Source organism: Python bivittatus, unplaced genomic scaffold (genome assembly GCF_059951505.1).
Source record: "Python bivittatus isolate LINGU-HERP-01145 unplaced genomic scaffold, Pbiv_v1 ctg000070_np1212, whole genome shotgun sequence".
Classification (NCBI taxonomy): Eukaryota; Metazoa; Chordata; class Lepidosauria; order Squamata; family Pythonidae; genus Python; species Python bivittatus.
This window is the reverse complement of record NW_028277034.1, coordinates 41,312,155-41,334,364: the sequence shown is the minus strand read 5'-3', so window position 1 is coordinate 41,334,364 and position 22,210 is coordinate 41,312,155. Positions and strand designations below refer to the sequence as shown.

Here is a 22,210-nt window from a genome sequence, read left to right as displayed (position 1 = left end):
TAAGTTGAGAGACTCTGTGTGCCTTGATTTTGATTGATTATGTGCCATCAAGTTATTTTCAACTCCTAGCAATCAAATAGATAGATTTTCTCCATGATGATCTGTCCCTAACCTGATCTTTCAGATCTTCCAATGGTGCACACATTACCACTGTAACTGAGTCCATCTACCTTGCTGCATCATCCTCTTCATTTCTTCCCTTCCACCTTTCCCAGAATTAGAGCCTTTACAGAAAGCTAGATCTTTGCATAATGTGACCAAAGTAGGATAATTGATCTTTGCATAATGTGACCAAAGTCAGATAATTTGTGCCTAAAGTGAGAACTCTGGATTGATTTGTTTGATGATCCATGTGTTTTCTTGGCTGTCCACATTATTCTCAGGAAACTTCTCCAACATCAAAGTTCAAAGTGTCAATACTCTTCCTATCTTGCTTCTTCAGAATACAGCTTTCACTCTCATAGAGTATCATAGGGAATACTATGGCTTGCACAATTCTGGCCTTTGTAGGTATAGAGGCATCACAGCATTTTCCAAGGCCTTCACGCCTACTCTGCCAAGTCCTAGTCTGTGGCATATTTCTTGACTGCTTGTTCCTTTACTGTAGAAGGTTGATACTAAAAGGCAGAAGCTATCCACCACTTTAATATCTTTATTGCCAGTTCTAAGGCTGGTTGTCTACCTATTGTCATTAGTTTGGTCATCTTTATGTTTAATTTTAGTCCCATTTTTTTACTTTGCTCCTTAACTTTTATTACTAGAGCTTGGAGATCCTGTGCATTTTGGCTATTGGAGTAGTGTCATCAGCATAGCACGGGTTATTGACGTTTCTTCCTCCAGTTTTAAAAGCACAGTCATCTTCTTCCAATCCAATATATATTCAGGGGAAGAATATATAAGAGAGAGGATACAGCCTTGTTGCACTCCTTTGACAACTTGGGGCAGTTTATTTCACCATGTTCTGTCCATACTGTGGTTTCCTGACCTGTATATAAGTTTGTCATGAAGACAATGAGATGCTGTGGGACTGTGTGCCTTAGCTTCCTTTTAATAGAATGCTGAGTTGAGCACAAGCTGATACATTGAATGGCAAATCCCATTAGAGTTAGGGATTTAGATAAGGCCATGTATTATGTAATTGTTTAACACATTGGTGTGCCATCCTTCAAAACAATGTTTAATATTACAAAAAATAAGCAATTTTTAAAAATCATAATAAAGAAACAATAAAAGCAAGAGAATAAGCTTAGTCTGATTAAAAAGCTCTGTTGCAAAATACATAATTAAGATATTCAATATAATATATTAAAAGGTTTGGAAGAATGAAAGCGCTTAACTGATACCCAGAAGGTAATAATCTAGGGCATTCCAGGACCAGATGCAGAGCACACTGTAGTTCAGTTCTAGAATTCATGTTTAGCACAGAGAGTATTTGTGGGGATAGGTCTCTGGGTACAATCTCTGAGAGTCTTTTAAAAAGGCATGTAGTTTAGATTTAAATTATTATTTGATGGTGATTAATTGGCCTCACTAGAAAGCAGAGTTGGGACTCTTGTCCCATTTTGCTTTGGAGATTTGAGGGAATTCTTTCTGAAATTAGTATCATAACACTGTGATAAGGTTGAGAGACAATATGTTTTATACTGGACTCAGCTTTTTCCAGTGCAAATTGCCAGTATAAGCCCCATCATCTGAATCAGGACGATAGCAGACAAGAATTTAAAAGTTCCCCTATCCCACATACTAGGCCGTAATCCAGATCTAATTCAAAGGCAGCTTCTTTTGAGCTGGAAAAATAACTGTAATAACTGCTCACCATGTGTCAGAAGTTATCATTTGATCCTCACTTGATATATTTGTGGAAATATTTTATTCTCCTAACTTGGTGTGCCATACCTAACACTTCCCTGATCAAATTAGAACTTGACATACTGTTGTACTATTAGAACAATAAAACCAGTTAGAACAATAAAACCAGAGAGCCAGTTGGTTAAGACAAACGGTTAAGGCACCAGGCTGGAAAGCAGGAGACTGTGAGTTCTAGTCCTGCCTTAAGCACAAAAGCCGGCTGGGTGACTTTGGGCCAGTCACTCTCTCTCAGCCCAACTCATCTCACAGGGTTGTTGTGGGGAAAATAGGAGGAGGAAGGAGTATTAGGTATGTTCGCTGCCTTGAATTATTTATAAAAATAATAAAGGTGGGATAAAAAAATCTAAAAAAACAACAACAATGAAAATCCATCAAGTTACTGTTACACGGTGGAACACAATACCCTTAACACCTCCATCAAATTTGTTGTCTCCATATATACCCATATAGTTTACTCCTTCCTCAAGATTACTTCCTCAAAATAAAATTACTGTATCTTTTTATATATTAGTCTATAATATTTATATAATATAGAATAATATAAACAATTAATATTTATTGTATGAAAGCTTCCTCTGCTATTTGGTTCTGTTGCTCAGTAATACAGTACACATTTTGCAGATAGGTCTTAGTTTCCATCTTTAGTACTTTTCATTAAAATGATTAAGGAGGAGTTGATGAAAACTCTGGGTAAGGAAGGAAGGAAGGATTTCACTAATTGTAGAGAGTCATGGAGATGGTCTCGAGGGAAATATTCAGAAATATTACATAAACAAAAAGAATACAAGCATTCCTTAAACCCTGGGAAAGGAGTTAGTATTAGGAAAGACTCCTCACTCACCGGGGTATAAGAAGGAGGAAGAAAAATACATACAGATTCTATTAATATAGCCTATCTTAATAAAGCTTAGATCCGGTTTTCTTGTGGAGTCTACTTCCTGATGAGGACAACTTTGAAGGGCTGATCACTATCTGCTTTTACAAAATCTTGTGTTGTATATCTTTCTTTTCAGATATTGAGACAAGTGAAAAAATCCAGAAAAGTGGAATTCTCCAAGTGTTTGCAAGCCTATTGACTCCGCAGTCCTCCTGCACTGCAAAAGTAGCTAACGTCATAGCAGAAGTAGCCAAAAATGGTGAGGTTTTCCACAAAGCCTTTTTTGCTGGAACATCTTCAGTTTTGCAGCTCACCTTGTCAGTATGTTTTACTTCTTTAAGTTTTCATTTTAAGGATGTTTTCCATTTCTCTCTCTCCACTGTTTTTGTTTAGTTCTAACTTTATGTTATATTAGCTTTTTAGTCATCCAGTAACTAGTCCCAACAAAACATCATGGAGTTGCAATGCTTTTTATATTGTTAATTATTGCAGAAAAACCTCTGTATTTTTATTAGTTAAAACAAAAGGAAGAACATACTTTCAGAAATGTGTGTTAGTAGCAAGAGTGAGCATTGAGCGTACTTTAAATAAAAATGGTGGCTGAGACTCATGCCATGTGGGAAGTATTGTAATGATATCAGAGCGAAGGCAAGATTGTCCCAAAGTGGACCCTGGGGGTAAAGGATGTGAGGTGGAATTGATGATGGTTTTTGATGTTTTAAACCTAAAGGAGGCATATGCACCAGATTTTCCATTTTTCATTTTTTTTCCAGCCCAAAATGATGGGAAATTTCATTGCTATTAATCACTGGCTTCTTGCCAAAATGTAGCAGTACAACTCCTAGATGTTCTCAGGGTCATAAAAAAAGATTCACAACCTTATGCAAGCTGCATGTTCACTGCATTCTTTAAAATCTACCGTTTACAGAGGGATGCTTATAAGGGTTATAAAGATTACCATTTCATTCTGCATGCAGAGTGCATTGAACGTTTATTGCTTTACAGACCCTACACTACTGTCAAGGTATATACTCAAAGCCTGGCAAGTAATAGTCATACTTCAGAATGAAAATTCCCCCAGCTCTTTCAGGCAGTAAATTACTATGGGTTGGATTCAGATTTAGCCATATTTAGACTCACTGAAAGAAATGGGATGAAGAGGATTTCAGGATTTGTGGATATGAACAAGGATTAAGACATCCTCATTTTACCTAAACATGAGGATCTCATGATAAAAGTTAAAATGTTTTAACTTTTGAACATCATCTTACAAGAACAGCTGTTTTGATCTTACCAATAATAAATTCTCAGGACATAGCCTTTAATTAACCCTCATTTCTCTCTCTGTGGATTGTAGAGTTTATGCGGAATCCATGTGTGGATGCTGGCTTGATCCCACCTTTGGTTCAACTCTTAAACTGTAAAGATCAGGAGGTGCTTCTTCAAACGGGGCGTGCCTTGGGCAACATATGCTATGATAGCCGTAAGTCTTCAAATATCAATATTTTTATTTTTAAGCCTGCCTATTCATTTTTTTTTCCAGTTTTGGGGTATTTTGTGTAAATTTCTATGAGACATTTGCAGGTGTTGTCACAACTAAGCTTCTATTGGTTTAAATGGAAGCAGTCAAGTCCTTGACAAATATAAGGACAAATATAGACAAATGTGTGCTGTATATTTGCTTGTTTTATGGTTTTCTGTAGTGGAAGACTTGCCAATTGTATTTCGGTAGATAAATCAGTAGAATTATGCAATTCAGTTTTACTCCAACTCAAGTGATCAAACTGGATGGAATTTGCCATATTTATGTTCCTACTGATCACTGTATTTGATATTATAAAATATGAATTCAGATTCTCATATGGATTTCTGTATGTACTTTGTTGTTAGTCCTTTTTTAACAGAAGGTTCCGTCTAGTTGAAATGCATGGAACAACAACCAAATCTTAAAATGGGATACAGTGAACTTTTGCTGCTTTACTGTAATTTCTCCTTAGTTTCGTGCTATGACTACAAAAGAAAAATTGCACCTAATTTCCTGCAGGTATTTTATGAGCAAAATGGAATCTTCTAGTTTAATGGACCATTATTTTAAACTCATTCTGAACTTGGAATTCATAATTTGTACCACTCTCTTGAGTGCTACATTTCATCAATGAATCCTGAATTTCACAAATCTAAATGTTCTGCTCATTAGCAAGATTATTAATTCTACATAGTTTTAATATAGTTCTAAATAGTTTTGGGTCTCTATATATATATATTAACAGTGAATTTTATTCTGTAGAACTAATATATAAATATCTATTAGTAGGAAGCTGACAATTATAAATGTGAAATTTGGTATGATTTGTAGATACTTCATTTTTGTGTATACAAGTAGTAAGCAATGTCAAAGCACAGTAGGATCATTGAATAAAGTAGTTAAGGAGAACTACAAGTTTATTTCTAAGTTTACTTATAGAAAAATGTTGTCTATGATATTAATCTGTTTCTGATTCTAACAAGTAGTTGTTACCTTTTCTATTGCGATTCATCAGTGTTGCCTTATTGACAATTTTGCACATGTTTCATGATTGGTTCCAAAAATTTGAATGGATCAATCACCCATTTCTGAGTGCAAATTTGACATTTTTTCAATAGTATATTTTTATTTTAGCACAAATGATTGTATTGCAGTTTAGTACCAGTGCTAATATGCTTCCTTTGTAGGAATCACTTTAGACCAATGCTTATGCTCAGGTTTACTGTTTTACATATTTTTTCTTTTTTTTCCAAATAATTTTATTAAGAATGATAAATGAAAAGAATAAAAGCCAATTCAGGCTACAAAAAATACAAACAGAAAAATACAAAAGAAAAAAAAAAAGAAAAAAAGAAAAAAATAGGAAAAGAAAAAGAAAGATGTAACTTTCCCCTTTATCCCAGCAAGTAAAGGCAATCTTAACAGAGATAGTGATAAATACAACATAATCTCTCTTCACCCCATATCTCATCTACTGAATTAAAAAAAACAAAATCCAAATGCTTCGTCAGTCGTTCTGTATCAGCAAAGGTCCAGTAAGAGCAACCAGATGTAACTATTTTTCTCCTTTAGCCCTGGTCAGATAAGTCAACCTTGTATTCCTTTCCTGAGTTTTTCTCTAGTGTCCAACCTTCAAAGTTCCTTTATAATGAAAAACATGAAAAAACTAAAAAAAATCGCCATTTTCCCCATGAGATAATTTCTTCTAGTTAATTCAAGGCTCTTTGTGGGCATTTAAAATTATAATTCCAAGTTCATCTGACCCCTTAATCTATTGTTAAACTTTCTAAAGCCCATATTCTGAGCATCCTTTTGCTGTTTAATCCAAAAAGTAATATTTTTCAAAAGGTTATAAAAATGGTATTTAAAAGTTCTTCCTCAGGAGAAGGTAACTCACCTAACAAATACAATATAACTTGCTATTCTGAAGGGTCTTAATCCTTTTAAAGCAGCAAAAACAAAAAACAAAAAAACCCCCAAAGTGATTAAGAAGTGAGGCTTGGCCGAGCTTAATGTCCTTTAAAAAGGCTGTGTTAACAATTGTGAGCAAAGATGGTTCCTCGACTCCCAGCAGCTCAACCCATAAGCAAACCACAAAATGACTGTTCCTGCAGTTTACTCATGTGGAGCAGCTGTGCAGAGTCACATAGGCTATCTCAAAGATCTCTCCTTAATCTGGAGAGCATTTCAGCTGCCAGGATCCTGCATCCCCTGCCTAACTCTCTCATAACGCCATCCTGCTGCAAAAAGGGACGTTTAGCTCGCCATGGCTCTCAACCGGAAGCTTCACATATATTTTCTATACACAGCACAATGATGTGATAGTTCATGCATTAGGAATTACAATACAATAAAAAGGAACTCAACTTGAATGATGCTTGTAAATAGCTCCACTTGAAAAGAAAGAAGACAGGGAAGGGTCATAGATACATTGTGAATAGATTAATGCATTAAAAATTTGAAGGTAATCTTAAAGCTATTGTATACCTTTCCTAATTTAGGGTGCAGTCTTGATCAGTGTTAGGAGAAACATTGAAGTGGCAATTTTTGGCAGTGTGTCCAATTGCTCCATAGAAATGAAACTGAAGGAGGACATCCAGCATAACTTGCATAGTTAAATAAAGTATTTTTTTAGAGAATGGCACATACATTTATCTATTACAATGTGACAGCTATTAAAAATGCAAAGGCAACCTGCTTGAAATATTCATATTCCATTAATATTGACAAACATAAACATCATCAGTTACATAAATGGATTGTTTTTATTGAATTTTTAATATATTTTAATATCCTGAAAGGCTAAAGATTATTCTGATCTGCTCAAGATACTTTCTATTAGTAATGATGGGAGGTCATTCATGTTATACATTTGTAATATCAATCTCAAATTATATATGATTGACATGACTTCCATATATCTCAAAATAATGGCACAATATATAGTCTTTTAATGCCATTTCATCTCCAGTTCAACTTTGCTGTACATTAGTGTGCACAGACATTCACACAGCTTAGACTTTGCCATCCAAAATATAACCATAAATACTAGTTTGGATGCTTTAAAAAGGGCCAGACATGTTTACAAAGTGTGTGTTTCTACTGGTAATTCTAGATGATAATGCACTAAATACCATTCCTTGGAAGGAGAATAGCAAAGTGGGGAGTTGCCTTCATGTCCAGTTTGTCAACTTCTTGCATTGACCTGACATTTAATGTCTGAGAAGAGAAGAATTATGCTTGTGTTATTTGTAAATCATGTTGATGCATGGAATATATTCACTTCTGAGGCAGCCATGAGCAGTATTAGATAATTTGGCAGAGTTTCAAATTATATATTAAGGAACATATCATGGCATTTCTCAAAAGTGACATGTTCCACCTGAGTCCTACTGGGCACTGACAAATTCATCTTGTAGCTCATGAACATCTGTTCTGGCAGTATGAACTTCTATTTCTTATGGTTCCAAACAAAATATTGAATATAATGATTGGGCATCAAGGCCCTATCAGATGAGATCTTTCTGCTAGCTTCTTAGGGCGTCAGTGGGGAAGGACAAGCTCAGAAAGACAGTGTGATGTTATGGTTAAGGGTTACTCTAAGCCTAGAGCGACCCATTTTCAAATCCCCATCCAGCAACATGAAACTCACCCCATGATCTTAGGCAACCCGTATCCTGCCTAATATTGGTTCAAAAGAATGTTGTGACTGTAATATGGGGAATCATGAATGCTGCTTTGAGATCCCTGGAGGCAAGAAAGGAAATAAATCCCAGGCTTTAGCTTTGGAAGCCTCTTATCACAGATTGCTCAGCAGCCTGCTCTTCTGTTCCTGGCACCTCTTCTCTGCCTACTGATCATAACAGGGAAAGGGAGGAATAATAATATTAAAATAATTATTTTCTTTTACTGTCTGTCTTGTATAAATTAAGGAATAGTTCTTGAAATAGGGATTGGACGTTCATTAAGAATAGGAGAAAAAACAGCATTTTTTCTTTCACAGAGCAGCTGAGTTTCTTGGTAATACTGTGATCCTTAGAGATTAATTGGAGAGGTGAACATGATTTTGTGTATTTGAGGATTACAGCTGATTGAGGATTGTGGTCCCAACACTTTTGAGGTTCCAGATTGGATATTTTATTTCATGTCTTTGTAACGTCAAGGCATGACTACTATTGCATGCTTCACAGATATTCTTGAATACTGAAATGTCTAGCTGTTGCTGAATGAGACAGTCTGTGGATTAATAAGATGAGAAGAGCTTAAATCAATTAAAGTTGACATAACTAGGACCTAAAGATAAGGCAATGTGTCACCTCTCTAATGTGTTGTTCAGTTAGCTTTATAAATTCTCTCATCTAAAATGTATACTTATATACTAATCTGGAGTTAAAATGAATCACAGTATATCTTAGATAATTCAGCTTTGAGTTAATAACTATCTTTGAATAAAACTAATTTTTTCTTTTCCTGTTCTGTGAGTGGGAAACAAGTTGCAGCACTGGCCAAAACAGTGTATTATTCTTGATTGCCTTCATTATCATAAATGAGTAAGATTTAACCATTTAACCAAGGAAGAAACCATTCATTTACAAATGTTATTCACTTGAATTCAGAAGTTAAATGAACAAATTTAAAAGAAGGTTCTTCATGAATTTATATTGGATTTCTGACTTACATTAAGATAACCTTATTAAAAATTTCATGCTTGAAATAAGAATTCCTGGGAAAAAGCCAACTGCCTTAGTCAGAAACTAACTTGAATGTGGGCATGATTTTTACATTTGCTTACATTGTTAATCTTGTTAAAATTTCAACTACTTCAGATTTACATTTATATTTTTTAAAAATATTAGAGGTTCAAGTTTGCAAACTGTTTAAATGTCCTACTCCGAACAAACTTGATTCAGATATTTTGTTCACAAAATAGATGGAGAGATGGTCCTAAAATACCTCTTAATATATTGATAAAATGCAAATAATCAGCTTTCTCTGAGTCATATTATTATAAATCTGGGGCTGTCATAAAACTGCAACATTTAAATGAAAACAAATACTGCCGTTCAATAAATTTTAAAGCAAAAGTCCTGTTATACGAAGACATAAATTACTACTGATTGTAGGTCTTCAAGTCGTCAGTCAGCTATGACTAAAGCAGCAAATAAGCCATATAAGCCAAAAAATAAATAAAAATATTAATTTCAGACACAGAAGTAGATAATTGTCAGAGGGAGTTTAGACAGTAATAGAATTTATAACTGCTACATCACTGCCAAGAGGTATATATCCAGGAATTTATTAACAGAATTCTATCTTGCCAGAAGAAAGGAACCATAAAAAATGCATGCTAAAATAATTTTATTTCTTATGAATGGAAGAAGTTGGTAAATATTTAGAAGACTCAGAAATAAAATTGTAAAATCAGAATGAGCACAAAACTACAACTGACCTTCAGTGTGTTTTAATATATTTTTTATTCCACAGTCTGTATGAGAATAAATTTACCATTCCGTGTTTTAAGGACCCCACATTCTGCATTTGTTACTAGCATACATCTCTCTCCAGCTTTCCAGAATGCCTCAATAGGAAGGCGTACTTGTTAAAAAGCAAAGAACTGGAAAATTAGACTTCTCTGAGATCTTGTTTTCATTTTAACTAGCATGTGACAATTTTTTTTACTACTGTCAAAAGTTAAATTATCCAATTTTCACAAGGTAAACTTTTTAAAATACTGTTTTATACCTAGAATGTAATAGGAAAACTGTAGGCATGAGGGATCTGCTTTTAATCAATTCCTATCAGAACTTCTATAGCGAATTATTTCTTTGTCATACTCCTATCACGTATTGGTCATGTGAAGCAATTCATTGCTCATATGATAGGAAAGTGAGGAGTACCTTATTGTTCTGATATGGCTATGTTTACTGTTCCTGCCTACAGCATCTACATTTGAAAGAGCTGCTCACATTGATTTCTGCATAATGAGGGCCAACCCTTCCGCTAAGATACAGTCTGGAATCCTGATCACTTGTAGACCAAAATTCAGTGTTGCGTGTAGATTTCACCTCTGTATGCATCTAGGCCAGTGGCTCTCAAAATGTGATCTTGAGACCCCTGGGATCCCTGAGACCCTTTCAGGGGGTCCGCAAGCTCAAATATTTTAAAATTTCGCAGTTTTAACTTCTAATATAGTAAATATCAATAGATACAACCTACATAAACTAAAGCTGTTCGTACACCTCAATCATTTTTAGGAATGTAAAGGGGTCTTTAGACCAAAATGTTTGAGAATCACAGGTCTGAGCTAACATATGTGCATCTAGTGGAAGGAATCTCTAGGATACTCCACCTGGTTTTCATTGTATGAGTAACATTTCACCAAGATCTCAGTTTACTTACAGGATAAAGCAGAATTATATTATGTTTCATAATTATACCTGTCTTCAAATGAAACCAATATTTACTATAAAAGAAGCATAGAGATTCTTTAACTTCAGAAATAATTTTTTTACAAATATTGGTGTGACATCTGCATCTTTGCTCTTGGGTATTCTTTTGTGTCTGTTTTCTTGCTGCTGATTTCCGTACAGAGTCATAATGTATTGCCTGACTGCTGTAGAGGCATACTTTACTTACCACTATAGAAGCATATTTGGTTATCACAGGATTATGACATCAGATGGGAATAAACAGTAGGAATTCAGGAATGCTTCAGGCAAAGTATTATATTATTCCCTTATTTATGCAAAATGAGAATAAGAGACATAGAGGTAGAGAATTTTTGCTTCTAACAAGCCTAAATTGGTTCGTCTGCAATAATGTGCTCCAAGCATTATAAATGTGTCTAAATAACTTCAGTTACATTATTACCCACATAAAAGATTTTCCTCAGTGGTTTGTTATTAATAATAGTTGCTTTCTATATACTTGATAACTGCTCTGTTCTTTCAAATCTAGCATAAGAGACCCCTTCATGAATGTCCAAGTTTATAAGAGTATTAGTGTTCTATAACAATTAGGAGTTGGTAGACATGGTGCATAGAAGCTCAAGCTATGTTACGTTGTTGGCAGTTGTTGGGCTAATAATGAGTTGGCAGTCTCCTCAAAGTCCAGTTGGCAGTTAATATTATTTTTCTTCTTTGCCAGGATAGCAATGAAATACTACATTAATTTTGCAAATAACATTGCATCTTTTTTAAACAGTGAAATTATGAAGAGATTCTTCTGGTCACAGCTTGATTTTAAGTGTGGTAAATATATTGCCCCATACTGAATGAGGCAGCAAAATGGTACAGACCACATACCATTTCTTTTTGAACGTTTATTACCCACATAACAATGAATATTTTGGAACACATCTTCTACTGGCAGCTCCAATAAAGAGCTTCTTGACATTTTAATGTTTATATTGTATGATAAGAAAATGATCAGACACTGTTGCTTATCTTATCATTCCATTACAACAGTGAAAGATAATAAAATGGCTCCTTGCTCCAGCTAAAAGAAGAAACAGACCCCCACCCCACCTACCCACCCCCTGGCTCAGCAAGTTATATGTCTGCCATTGTAGATTATATGGCAGCAAGATAGTTAAGTCAGTGAAGAATACCTAATATGTTTGTCAAATAAACCAGTTTGCTGCCTGAATTCCAGCTGTTGACTATCATTGTTTTATTCTTATATGGATTCATCTTTAGCCGTTTAAACACTTCAAAATCTGGGTCAAAATATATCTGAGAAAGAGATTTTCTTCTTATCTGTGTCACTGCTGTTGGAATTCTTAAACCAGCTTTCCCCAGCCTGATGTCTTTCAGATATGTTGGACTCCCATAATTTGCAGTAAGATGGTTATGGGCACAGTGTTTGCATAGAATATGCAGAGCACCTAAAGATTTAAAATAGGCAGAGATGTCTGTAAAGTGAAATCCAGTGAATATTTTGAAACAAGTTCAGGAATACAGTAGTTCTGTCCTATCACTTAATGACTGTCCTATAAAAAGAGAAGAAATTTTCATCAATTACAGTGATTTATGATTTTGTAGTCAAAACTCAAAAAATTAACAGTGAAGTATCAAAAAGTTGGCTAATGTGAATGGGCTTGACAGTTTGTATATATGGTATACATTTGGCAAGATGTTATTTATTTAGATGTTTAGGCTACCAAACCCAAAGACTTTAGGTGATGTGCAGAGTTAAAACAGCATAAAAAAAACAATATAAACCACAGACAAAAAGATACATTGGGGAGAAAAATATTCTCCACCAGTCAGGGTCACAAACATATTGACCTCTAGCCTGTTTGCTGCCCTTTATACAAGCTCTAAAAACCTGGCTGTTCAAAGTTAAGGCCAGATGAACATCAGAGGGGATGGTATTCCAGAGGGCAGAGGTAGTGACAGAATGTCATGGCTCTGAAATTCCACTGCACTGTTTCAGCATGGGGCCCAAAGCATGCCTATCCTGCCTGATTATAGAAGAAAGGTGGGTCCATAAATAACCAGGCCCAATTCATGTAGGGCTTTATAGGTCACCAGTACCTTAAATTGCACTTGGTAGCTCACTGGTAAGCAGTGCAGTTCATAGAGCAGAGGTGTTACATGGCTGTGCCAAACACTCATAACTGTTTGCACAGGCACATTTTGGTCTAGCTGTATCATCCAAGTGGTTTTCAATGGCAGCTCCATGAACAGTGCATTACAGTAATCCAAATGAGAGGTAACCTAGGCATGGGTGACTGACCAAAGTATGCTGGACTGGGAAAGGCACAGTTGGTGCACAAGATGTATTTGTGCAAAAGCCCTCCTGGCCGTGGCTGCCAGCTGCTCTTCCAGCAAGAGCCATGAATTCAGGTGGACCTCCTAGTTGTACACCAATTGCATTTGGGGAAGTGTAACCCCATTGAAAACTATACATGGCAAATATTCAGACACAGGCAAATATGAATTAGAGCCATTGGGTCTTGCTAGGGCTGACCCTAAGCCTGTTCCACCCCATCCAGAACTTAATGGTCTTCAGGCACTGGAACAGCATATCAGCAATAACACTTGGTTGGTTGGGGGTTATGATATACCACTGAGTATCATCAAAACTTGATCTCTCTCCCTCCCCCCCTTTATGAGTGTAGATATAAGTGTCCAGATTTTAATTTCATATACAGGTAGGTCACAATTAGTTTGAGTTTGAATAGTGCAAAATTTAGTGTAATTTATAAATTCATACCAGGTCACATTTAATGTGAGCCAAAATTCAGTTAGTACAACACTAACACAAGCACAGTTGAGGCAAGCGCATGCACAGTTGCTGTTGAAGTTTTAGACACTAATCATTGTTTGTGCAAAATGAAGGAAAGGAAGTTTCTGTTCAAGGAAAGCTCAGAAAAGAAGAGGCTCATTTTGAAGAACTACAGCAGAATACAGGAAATAGCAAGTACACTTTGGATATACCTTTCTATTGTTATACATTATTTCATTAATAAACATATAAAATTTATGTTTAAAAGTTTTAATTGCCTATTTCTGTCAAGCTGGAACCAATTACCTTATTTCCCACAGAAATGTCACTTTGAATAGTGCAAATTCAAATAATGCAACCAATTTGTGGGATTCATTAACCGCACTAATCAGACCTACTTGTATAAAAGTTGCTTATAATGGCATCACTATGACTTTAAGTTATTACAGGGGATTAGTCTTGAGACTAATCATACATGTTTGATTTAAACTTAAAATTTAGACATTGAAATGGAATTGCTAAATCCTCTTACAGGAAAGGACAGGATAAATTTTATAAAATTATCCCACATTTCTTTGGGTGGCTTTAAAGAATAAAACACTAATAATGTATAGAATAAGGAAGAACTTAGTAATTTTAAAAATGGAATACTTTTAGAGAGACAAGTTCTGTTTACTGTTATTCTGCCCTATTAGAAGTTACTTGTTGACAAACATAATTTAAAAGAGTTATCCCATTGTTGAGAGAGCCAGTTTGGTGGAGTGGTTAAGGCACCAGGCTAGAAACTGGGAGACCGTGGGTTCTAGTCCCACTTTAGGCACAAGGCCAGATGGGTGACCTTGGGCCAGTCATTCTGTCTCAGCCCTAGGAAGGAGGCAATGGCAACCCACTTCTGAAAATCCATGCCAGTATAACTGCAGGGACTAGTCCAGCCAGTCATCAGGAGTCAACGCTGGCTCAAAGGTGCCAAAACTACTGTTGTTTAGAGAAGTCCTGATTGCGGAATAAAAATAATGGAATAATCTGATTGTAACATCCGCTTTGGCTAATAAAGTGTTGAGATTTGTTTGTTTCACAAACTTTTGTTTAGCTTGTTTGTTTAATCCTCTGAAAGGGATTCCTTAAAGGTAAGCACTTTAATAGCTTTTTTTAATAGTATAATTTGCCACTTCTTAGACAGGAAGCAATATTGAAATGAAATCTGCTAAGCAGAAAATAACAGTGTAGGGATAGATTTGTTCCAATAGCTCAGTAAAGTTAAACATTTCATAAATATTGAGGTAAAAATAGACTTTTGATAAATTGTTTAGAATTTTTCCAGGGAGCAGTTCTTATTCAGGAATTTCATTAAAAGATACTGTTGGCCAATACTTTCCTTAGTCAAATTACTTTTTTGATGATTGAACATATAACTTGATTGAAGAAACCAGGAAATATTCTCATTGTTCATTGAATCTTCCTTCATGCTCTAGGGCTGAGAGAGATTGAAAATTCCCAGATTCACTGACTTGTTAGGCTCTTGACACTTAGGAACGTAAGTCATGTGGCACTTTCATTGTAGTGTTAGGTTTTCTAAGGAGGAAAATGAGTGGTGGGCAGGAATTTGAGTCTTACAGTAGAAAGATAAAGCTGAAGTAGTATCAACAGTTACTCACTCTGATGTACAATGCCATCTGTATACTTTACTGCATCTTTCTTGCACTACTATTAATGCATTTTATTGTTTTTAATATTTTAAAATTAAAGTTGTAAAAAAATAAAGAAGAGGATTTGAAGAGCTGAAAGACTAAATAACTAGATTTTGCATAATGCAACTGTTATGAATTCCTTTCCTGGTAAAGCAGAGCATCCTTTAGGGCATCTCAAAACAGTGACTTAATGGACAACCTTTGCTGTACCCTTCAGAAATGGTTTATTATTGCCTTCTAGGATTTTTTTTTTTTTTTTTACTTCCCCATTTATCCTACAGCCTCAGATTTCCTGGTGATCTCCTATGCAAATATTAATCAGGTCCAACTTCGCTTAGTTTTTCAAGTTCAGCCAGGGTTAGGGTTAGCAGTCACCTAGCTGGGCTCCACTTCCACTAGATGTATGTAAATGCTACATTTTTATGTTTACTGTTTCTTACTCGAAACAAAACTATGCATACACTTCAGCTTTTGTTGCTTTTAATAAAGACTTATTTAGAACTGTCATGATGCAAACTCTGTGATGAGACTTTGTTCATTAGGTTTGCAAGTGAGCAGCACATTTTGCTTTTTAAAAAACTGTAGTCTATTTCAAAAGACAACAACACCTTCCAATTTATTACAGAAACTGGGAATGTTTTACGTGGGAGTTCACTTCACTGCTGAACTTGACAAGGTAACAGACAAACAGAGAATAAGACAAAAACAGCATGTTCCAAACTTGTTTTGACTGGGATGTAGCGGGTATATTTGGCAGACAGTTCCGGCACTCTGCTTCATACATGGAGAAGAGAGCGCCTGTAATTAGAACTGTGACACCCTGAATTTACAGTGTGGTTTGTCCTTTCTTGAGAGATGGAGACTACTGGAGCACAGTCATAGAATCAACATCTCTGGCAGTTCCTCTCCCCAAATTAATTTTGATTAATTTTAAATTGAGTGGATCCAAAACTGCACAGGTGGAGTTTTCCTCACCCAAGGGTCCTGCAAACAAACAGTGTTGCAGGCAGATTCAGTTCACATCACCTGATCAGCTCCTGTAAAAAGGAGGTGGCTCAGGGAGGCTAGAAAGGAGGGGGGGAAATTGCTTCCAAACAACATTCTCTCTTATTGATAAGACCCCATGGAGCCTGCCTAGACCTTGTATCTCTCATGCAGTTGATTTGTTTTTGTATAGATTTATATACCATATGATAAGAAACAGAATCTCTGGATGCATTATGTACAACCCATTTCTGCATCCCATTTTCCAACTTATTTTTACATATACACAAACTGCATTGCAGGGAATTTCTGAAAGATCAGATTATTTATTGTAATAAAAGCATATATATATTCTTATGGCTTCTGATTGCAGAATGTCAATGTAATATAATATAAACTGTTTCCTGGAATGCTTGCTTGCTTGACAATTTTTTATCCAATTCTCTCACCAGAATACAAGACAGTGTGTATGACATTCTTAACTCCATACCACTGATAAATCTTTACAGTTGCCTTTTCAAAACACAGATTAGCTTGAGGCTCCTCCCTGGATAATTTTTTTTTTTTTCCTTAAAAACCAGCAACTGATCCCCAAAGTGTTTGCTACAGCCAGACATGGCTGAGTCATTCATTTTTTTGTGGGTTTTTTTGCCCTAGTTCATCTATAACAGATTCCATATATAGCATTTAATATGGAAGTACCTTATATACGGTGATGAAAAAATGATATTTTGGTGTGCCCTTGTGTATAATCAAATACCAGAATCATATTATCTTTCCTCTGCTCTAGAGATGAAAATGTATGTATGCATATGTTCTGCTTATGTGTTGAAGCTTATGTGTGTTGGAGCTTATGTGATAGCTTTTGTATCCAAAACTAATTATTTACTTCTAGGAAGGAAGGAAGGAAGGACATACATGTGGATTTTGACAACATTGGCAAGCATTTTACCTTTCATAACAAATTTCATGCACAGAATAATTGCAGATATTCCTTACATTCTACTGTATTTATCACGTTTTTCCCTTTTTTCCTAATGGAATACAGTGGGGCAAAAAAGTATTTAGTCAGCCACCAATTGTGCAAGTTCTCCCACTTAAAAAGATGAGAGAGGCCTGTAATTTTCATCATAGGTATACCTCAACTATGAGAGACAAAAGGAGAAAAAAAAATCCAGAAAATCACATTGTCTGATTTTTAAAGAATTTATTTGCAAATCATGGTGGAAAATAAGTATTTGGTCACCTACAAACAAGCAAGATGTCTGGCTCTCACAGACCTGTAACTACTTCTTTAAGAGGCTCCTCTGTCCTCCACTCGTTACCTGTAGTAATGGCACCTGTTTGACCTTGTTATCAGTATAAAAGACACCTGTCCACAACCTCAAACAGTCACACTCCAAACTCCACTATGGCCAAGAGCAAAGAGCTGTTGAAGGACACCAGAAACAAAATTGTAGACGTGCCCCAGGCTGGGAAGACTGAATCTGCAATAGGCAAGCAGCTTGGTGTGAAGAAATCAACTGTGGGAGCAATAATTAGAAAATGGAAGACATACAAGACCACTGATAGTCTCCCTCGATCTGGGGCTCCACGCAAGATCTCACCCCGTGGGGTCAAAATGATCACAAGAACGGTGAGCAAAAATCCCAGAACCACATGGGGGCACCTAGTGAATGACCTGCAGAGAGCTGGGACCAAAGTAACAAAGGCTACCATCAGTAACACACTATGTGGCCAGGGATTCAAATCCTGCAGTGCCAGATGTGTCCCCCTGCTTAAGCCAGTACATGTCTGGGCCTGTCTGAAGTTTGCTAGAGAGCATTTGGATGATCCAGAAGAGGACTGGGAGAATGTCATATGGTCAGATGAAACCAAAGTAGAACGTTTTGGTCTAAACTCAACTTGTCGTGTTTGGAGGAGAGAGAATGCTGAGTTGCATCCAAAGAACACCATCCCTACTGTGAAGCATGGGGGTGGAAACATCATGCTTTGGGGCTGTTTTTCTGCAACGGGACCAGGACGACTGATCCGTGTAAAGGAAAGAATGAATGGGGCCATGTATCGTGAGATTTTGAGTGAACACCTCCTTCCATCAGCAAGGGCACTGAAGATGAAACGTGGCTGGGTCTTTCAGCATGACAATGATCCCAAACACACCGCCCGGGCAACGAAGGAGTGGCTTCGTAAGAAGCATTTCAAGGTCCTGGAGTGGCCTAGCCAGTCTCCAGGTCTCAACCCCATGGAAAACCTTTGGAGGGAGTTGAAAGTCCGTGTTGCCCAGCGACAGCCCCAAAACATCACTGCTCTAGAGGAGATCTGCATGGAGGAATGGGCCAAAATACCAGCAACAGTGTGTGAAAACCTTGTGAAGACTTACAGAAAATGTTTGACCTCTGTCATTGCCAACAAAGGATATATAACAAAGTATTGAGATGAACTTTTGATATCGACCAAATACTTATTTTCCACCATGATTTGCAAATAAATTCTTTAAAAATCAGACAATGTGATTTTCTGGATTTTTCCCCCCATTTTGTCTCTCATAGTTGAGGTATACCTATGATGAAAATTACAGGCCTCTCTCATCTTTTTAAGTGGGAGAACTTGCACAATTGGTGGCTGACTAAATACTTTTTTGCCCCACTGTATGTTAAATAATTCGTTGCAAGATTTTCTTTTGGAAGGCACTACTTTATTGTCTGGGAAGAAGAAAGTTAATGTTCAATATCTTGGTCTCCTCTATTCATGTTACAAAAAAAATTGGAAACATTGTGATACATTAGTTTAGGTTATATTGTCCATAAAAAGTTTGGTAATCAAGTAATGTAACATTTATTTGGGTTATATAGTCCATACACAACTTATTTCTTTTCACTGTATTGCTAGAATATGTTTCAACAAAATGAACGTTGAATGTTGAGTACGTCACTTGTAGTTAGCCAGCAAACTAGGATAAAATCATAGTTTGAACAGCTCTTTGCAAAGTATAGTACACGGAATTATGATTTGGCATAATGGCGAAACTGGCAAACAATGGTTAATACCATTGCTGTACTTCTAGGTTTCTTTATACCGTAGAAGAGAAGTATTGACTACGTGGTAAGCAAATGCAAGCCATTATAAATCATAGTTAGCTGATTAAATAGATAAAGCAGAAAACAAAACATTCTAAGCTTTACCTTGCCTATCCTTTGGAAAACATATCACGGTTTGATTCCAGGTTATGCTGAATGCCAGAAAGATATCATGATCATTGATGTCAAATGCCACTAATAGTTCTAATAGGACTAGAAAGAATACACTTCTCCATCCAGTTCCTGACAAAAGTCATCTACCAGAATGACCAATTCTGTTTCCTTGCTGTGACAGAAAGGGATCTTAAATAGTCCACTTCTTCTAGGATCCTGTAGCCTGAATTCCCAACCACCTTTCAATAACCTTCCCTAAAAAGGGAAGCTTGGAGACTGGGTTGAAATTGTTTATTAGCTGAATTGAGAGATAGCCTCTTCAGCAGGGGCGCACTACCCTTGGTGGTGGAATGATGTCCTCCATCAGAGAAGCATTAACCTCCTCCTGAATTTGGATGCACCCCCCATTCCCACCCCTCTGCATATACAATTTACAGCCCTACTTTGACCGAGAAGCTCTGGCAATGATAGCTGATACCCTGTTCGTCATGTAATTTGATTGCTGCAGTATATTCTACGTGGGGCTACCTTTGAAGACAACCCACAAGCAGCAACGGGTTCAGAAAACAGTGACCAGACTGTTGGTAGGGGAAATGCACTTTTGTAGAGTCGTTCCTGTTCTGCAGTTGCTGCATTATTGCCAGTAGGCTTCCAAACCTAATTCAGAGTTCTGGTTATAACCTATAAAGTCCTATTTAACATAATGCGAGAATATATCATGGGCCACCTTACTGAATATGATCCTGGCTGTCCTCCTGAACATCTAGAGAGGGCTTGCTTAATATCCCTCTCCCCATCCCCCTGGAGTTAAGAAAGGTATAGGCTAGAAGGCAGACCTTCTCAGAAGTGGACTCCTTATTATGAAATATGCTGTTCCAGAGGGATCTTCTCTTCTGACAGTTTGAAAGGCATTGAACAATCATTTTGTTTCAACAGGACTTCATCCCTTTTTGAGGCATTGTGGCAGCCATCTAGTTTTTATGTTTGTTTTCAAAGTGTTTTTAATGTATTGTGATTTTGTATATTGACCAGAGTGTTTTAGATTGGGGCAGTATATAAATGTTGTCAAATAAATAAATACCATTAAAACCCTTTAGCTGCTAATTATTTAAACACAATCATCTGATCCTAGTGATGAACCTTATCAGCATTTTTTCACATAATAGGCATACAGGTTCATGCAGCTGCTTCTGTGTGTATGTCTGTGCATGTGTAGCCCATCAAGACTCCTTAGAGGTAGCTATATTTCAAAATATTATTTGATCTCCAGGAGGATAAGCCTTGTCTGGTTTTGCAGGAATTATTTTCTTCTTCTTGATTGACCTACCTTTTTTTATTTGTGAGGTGGCTCTTTGTTAAATGTTAAAATTATTTGAGTATAATTGACTTTTCAAAATCCAGAGATGCCCTGTGATATCTCTGCTATAAAACAGGAGCTATGCAAGATAACTTAAGAAAAAGATAGGCCTTTCAGGAGATCCGACTATATCTTTTACCTCCTAGTAAAGGAAAAAATTATTTCCACTTTGTGATCCCCTACCTTCAGAAGTGCCATTGAGGTGTATTGATTAAGTTGTTGGACTGGCACCATGGAGACCCAGGTTCTGTCCTCAGTCATGGATAACGTTGAACCAGTTGTTCTTACTCAGCCCGTCTTATTTCACAGAGTTGTTTTCAGGAAGAAATGAGAGGAGAGTGCAGAAGATCCTGAACAAAAGTCAGCATGTAAATCTAATAAATAAATATTTGCTCAAAAAAAAAAGTGCACAAACTGTTGGAACAGCTAAGTGTTTTCCCAGGAGATTGCGGTCCCTGAAGTTCTCCTAAGCAGCTCTTTCATAAATAGATATATGTAAAAGTCTGATTAAGCATTCTTGCAAAACACATTTACCATATCACTAATAATCCAAGACCGCAGTTCTCTTTATGATGATTGTTATGTTTGGAACTCTTAAGTGCCTTTTTAATTTTATTTCTTAATTTGACTCTTTGTTTTACAGATGAGGGCAGAAGCGCAGTTGACCATGCAGGTGGGGCACAGATTGTAATAGACCATTTAAGGTCACTGGGCAGTAAAACAGATCCAGCCAATGAGAAGCTCTTGACTGTCTTTTGTGGCATGCTGGTGAACTATAGCAATGAGAATGGTAAACAAATATGCTAAAAACCTGTCTTACATCTATCTTTATCTATATACAAACATATTTTAAAAAATAAACATAGGTTTATAAATTTAAAAACAAATCAAAAGGAATTATTTTGATTTTAAGTGAAATAGTGTTTTTGATTTTATTAATTAAATTACTGCAACATTGTTATGTATCATCAGAACAGTAAATGCATACCTGTCCCAGTTCAGACTTCCATGTGCTTCTCTGTGTGCTGGGAGTTTCTGGAAGGGTAGGTACTCCCATTCATTTTAATGAAGGTGGTAGCTTGAGTGCATGAAAGAAAGATTTCATAGCAGAGTCTTATTGCTAAAATAGATAATCTGCATAGGCAAGTGAGCTCTTGCTCGTGCAGTGGTTTGGCCAATAGTGATTGTCCTTCATCACATTACTACCACCCCAAAACATGGGAAAGAACAGCTGTGTTTTGGGGTGCTGGTGGTAATACAACCCTGTAAAACTCTGCCTGTGTTGGACTTAGATTCCAAAATTCATAAGCCCCAAAGTGTTAGATGAGCAATGAGCAAGCATAAGTTTTGTACATTCTTCCCCTCTCTGCTAATTGGTGCAGAGAGATCTAGGATTGTTTTTAAACCAGAGTCTCTGTTCCAGACATAAGGAGGGCGACGGGATAGTTTTAAGAAGGCTCTTGTGCCAAAATTGACACTTGAGAAGGA

The 22,210-nt window shown here is 36.4% G+C and overlaps 1 protein-coding gene across 5 annotated transcripts in view; it reads left to right on the top strand.

Moving 5' to 3' along the window:
- Window positions 1-22,210, top strand: part of RAP1GDS1 (Rap1 GTPase-GDP dissociation stimulator 1) — an 89,515-nt gene that overhangs the window by 37,704 nt on the left and 29,601 nt on the right. For 3 of the 5 annotated variants that reach the window (XM_007426324.2, XM_007426323.2, XM_007426322.2), the window contains exons 3-5: window positions 2,883-3,005; window positions 4,104-4,229; window positions 21,366-21,512. In XM_007426324.2, coding sequence (XP_007426386.1) covers window positions 2,883-3,005; window positions 4,104-4,229; window positions 21,366-21,512 — 396 coding nt within the window. Of the gene's footprint in view, window positions 1-2,882; window positions 3,068-4,103; window positions 4,230-21,365; window positions 21,513-22,210 lie in introns of those variants that run through there. The other 2 variants (XM_025165487.2, XM_007426326.2) reach the window with 2 other exon arrangements.